This window comes from Scomber scombrus, chromosome 20 (genome assembly GCF_963691925.1).
Source record: "Scomber scombrus chromosome 20, fScoSco1.1, whole genome shotgun sequence".
Classification (NCBI taxonomy): Eukaryota; Metazoa; Chordata; class Actinopteri; order Scombriformes; family Scombridae; genus Scomber; species Scomber scombrus.
In genome coordinates this window covers 23,154,380-23,156,319 of record NC_084989.1, presented here as the reverse complement: position 1 = coordinate 23,156,319, position 1,940 = coordinate 23,154,380, and the positions used below count along the sequence as shown (strand labels likewise).

General features: G+C 41.6%; 1 protein-coding gene across 1 annotated transcript; it reads right to left on the bottom strand.

Moving 5' to 3' along the window:
- LOC134002144 (NACHT, LRR and PYD domains-containing protein 1b allele 3-like) lies at positions 1-1,365 on the bottom strand. Its single transcript, XM_062441426.1, has one exon. The coding sequence runs from the start codon at positions 1,363-1,365 to the stop codon at positions 1-3; it is 1,365 nt and encodes a 454-aa protein (XP_062297410.1).
- Between the last annotated feature and the right edge of the window lie 575 nt (positions 1,366-1,940).

Below are 1,940 nucleotides of genomic sequence, written 5' to 3'. Positions count from 1 at the left end.
TCAGATCAACCCAAGATGTTTACAGAGGAAGGGGTCGATCTTACGGAGAAACTTAATCATCTCTGAACTTGCAGCTTTACCTTTCTTCCTCACCGTGTCGATGACAATACGAGCCTTATCTCTTTTGTTTCGCAACTCTTCTGCTGACTCCCTCTCAGATTCAGTTATCACCTTTTTTTCAAACAGATTATCCAGCAGACTTTGGAGAACAGGTCCTGATATCCTCTCGATGAAGCCGGTCCGTAGCCTCACGATGGAAGAGAGACTCCGAGGACTCTGTCTTCTGGGCTTTCTTACTGCAGTGGACGGAAGACAAACTTGTCTTTTCCAGACACTACCGGAGATGTTGGTTTTTCTCAAAAACAGCTTGATACTTCTCATGATTGTTCCTAAGTTCACCTGGAATGATGGAAAGTAGTTGTCGTAGGACTCCTCATCAAATTCTGCTTCTGTTGGTTGAACTAGAACTGAGTCGTCTTCAGGACTAGTGGACAGTGTGTACTCCTGCTTTGGGATCAGTTTACAGTGTGGAGATGTCTCGATGTACCTCTCATCTCCGGTATATTCCTTCCTCACACGCAGCACATCACGCAGCACTACGTTCTTTGGTAACAACAACACATTGAGGACAGATTCAGGATCAGGATCAGTTGGAGGTCTGTAGAACAGCAGCACCAGCGCTCGGACCGGGACAGGAGGAGAGTCTTCATCCTTGACATTACCAAAACCAGAAAACTCTGTGATGTTTATAATGACATGAGTTTCTGTTATCTTATGAGGAGTAATAACCTCGATGCCCTCATCAATCACATGAGCAACTGATAGGAAGTCACATCCACCTTCGGAGCGGATCTCACAGTGTGGGAGATGAAGCTGACACACAGACTCCTGGAGACATTTGATGTCAAACAGGGGTCCTGCAGGCTTCTTGTGATGTTGGGCCAGTAGCCTGTGGTTCCAGGGGACAATCCTGTAAACCACGTCCCCTTCTCCCTCCATGTGAAACACCAGACCTGTCACACCGCACTGGTACAGGCCTGGACCAGAGAAGTGGAACCTGTAGGTTTCCTTTTTTTCATCAACAGTGATATCAGGTGTAAACTCTCCAAAGTTCTTGTTTTTTGCAGGCATGCTGTGAGAATGAGGCAAGTTGTTTGTGCGTTTTCTCTTCAAACCTTGATTCAAGGAGGAGGTTTGGAGTTGAGAATGTGTTGGCAGGATTTCAGTGACAGAGGAGTGGGAGGAACGAAGGTCTGGGAGGAAAATCTGCCTGAAAGATTTGTCATGAGGATGGACAACTTGAGGAGGCTGATGGGGAATGAGAGAAGTAGCTTGTGCTGGGGTAATGATCTTTGTGGCTGCCATGCTGAGAGATGACACTTTTCTTTTAGTTCTTCTAGGTTCCACAGTTGGTGGCTTCATAGTGGCTTTCCTTTTTGAGACAAGGGTTTGACTCTATTGTGATTCGCCTCTGTGTTTAATTAAATTTATACTCATCTCAGAGTTTTTGACATTCCAACTGTTCCCGTACCCTGAAATTGAATAAAAGATGCAAAATGAAATCTCTTTGTGTATTCAACAAACTGCAATTCTTTACTATAACTTAAGTACTTGTCACATGCACTCTTTATGATATGTATGACTAACAACACAGGAACCAGAAAAACACATTTCTATACCTCATTTCTCATTTCATAGAACAACAAATTGCTCTAAAGTCACAAGATGCTCTAAATGTACTGAAATTAGGTTACTGGAAATATAATAATTCTCTTCTTCAAGATATCAACTTTAATGACAGTATTAAAAAATGAATTAATGAAATATTTAAAATGGGAATACTTTAAATATATGGCTAGATACGTTGCTATTTAGAGAAGTAAAGAATTAAAGGATCTTAAAAATTAAAAAATAATCTGAATTATTTAATAAAATAAATC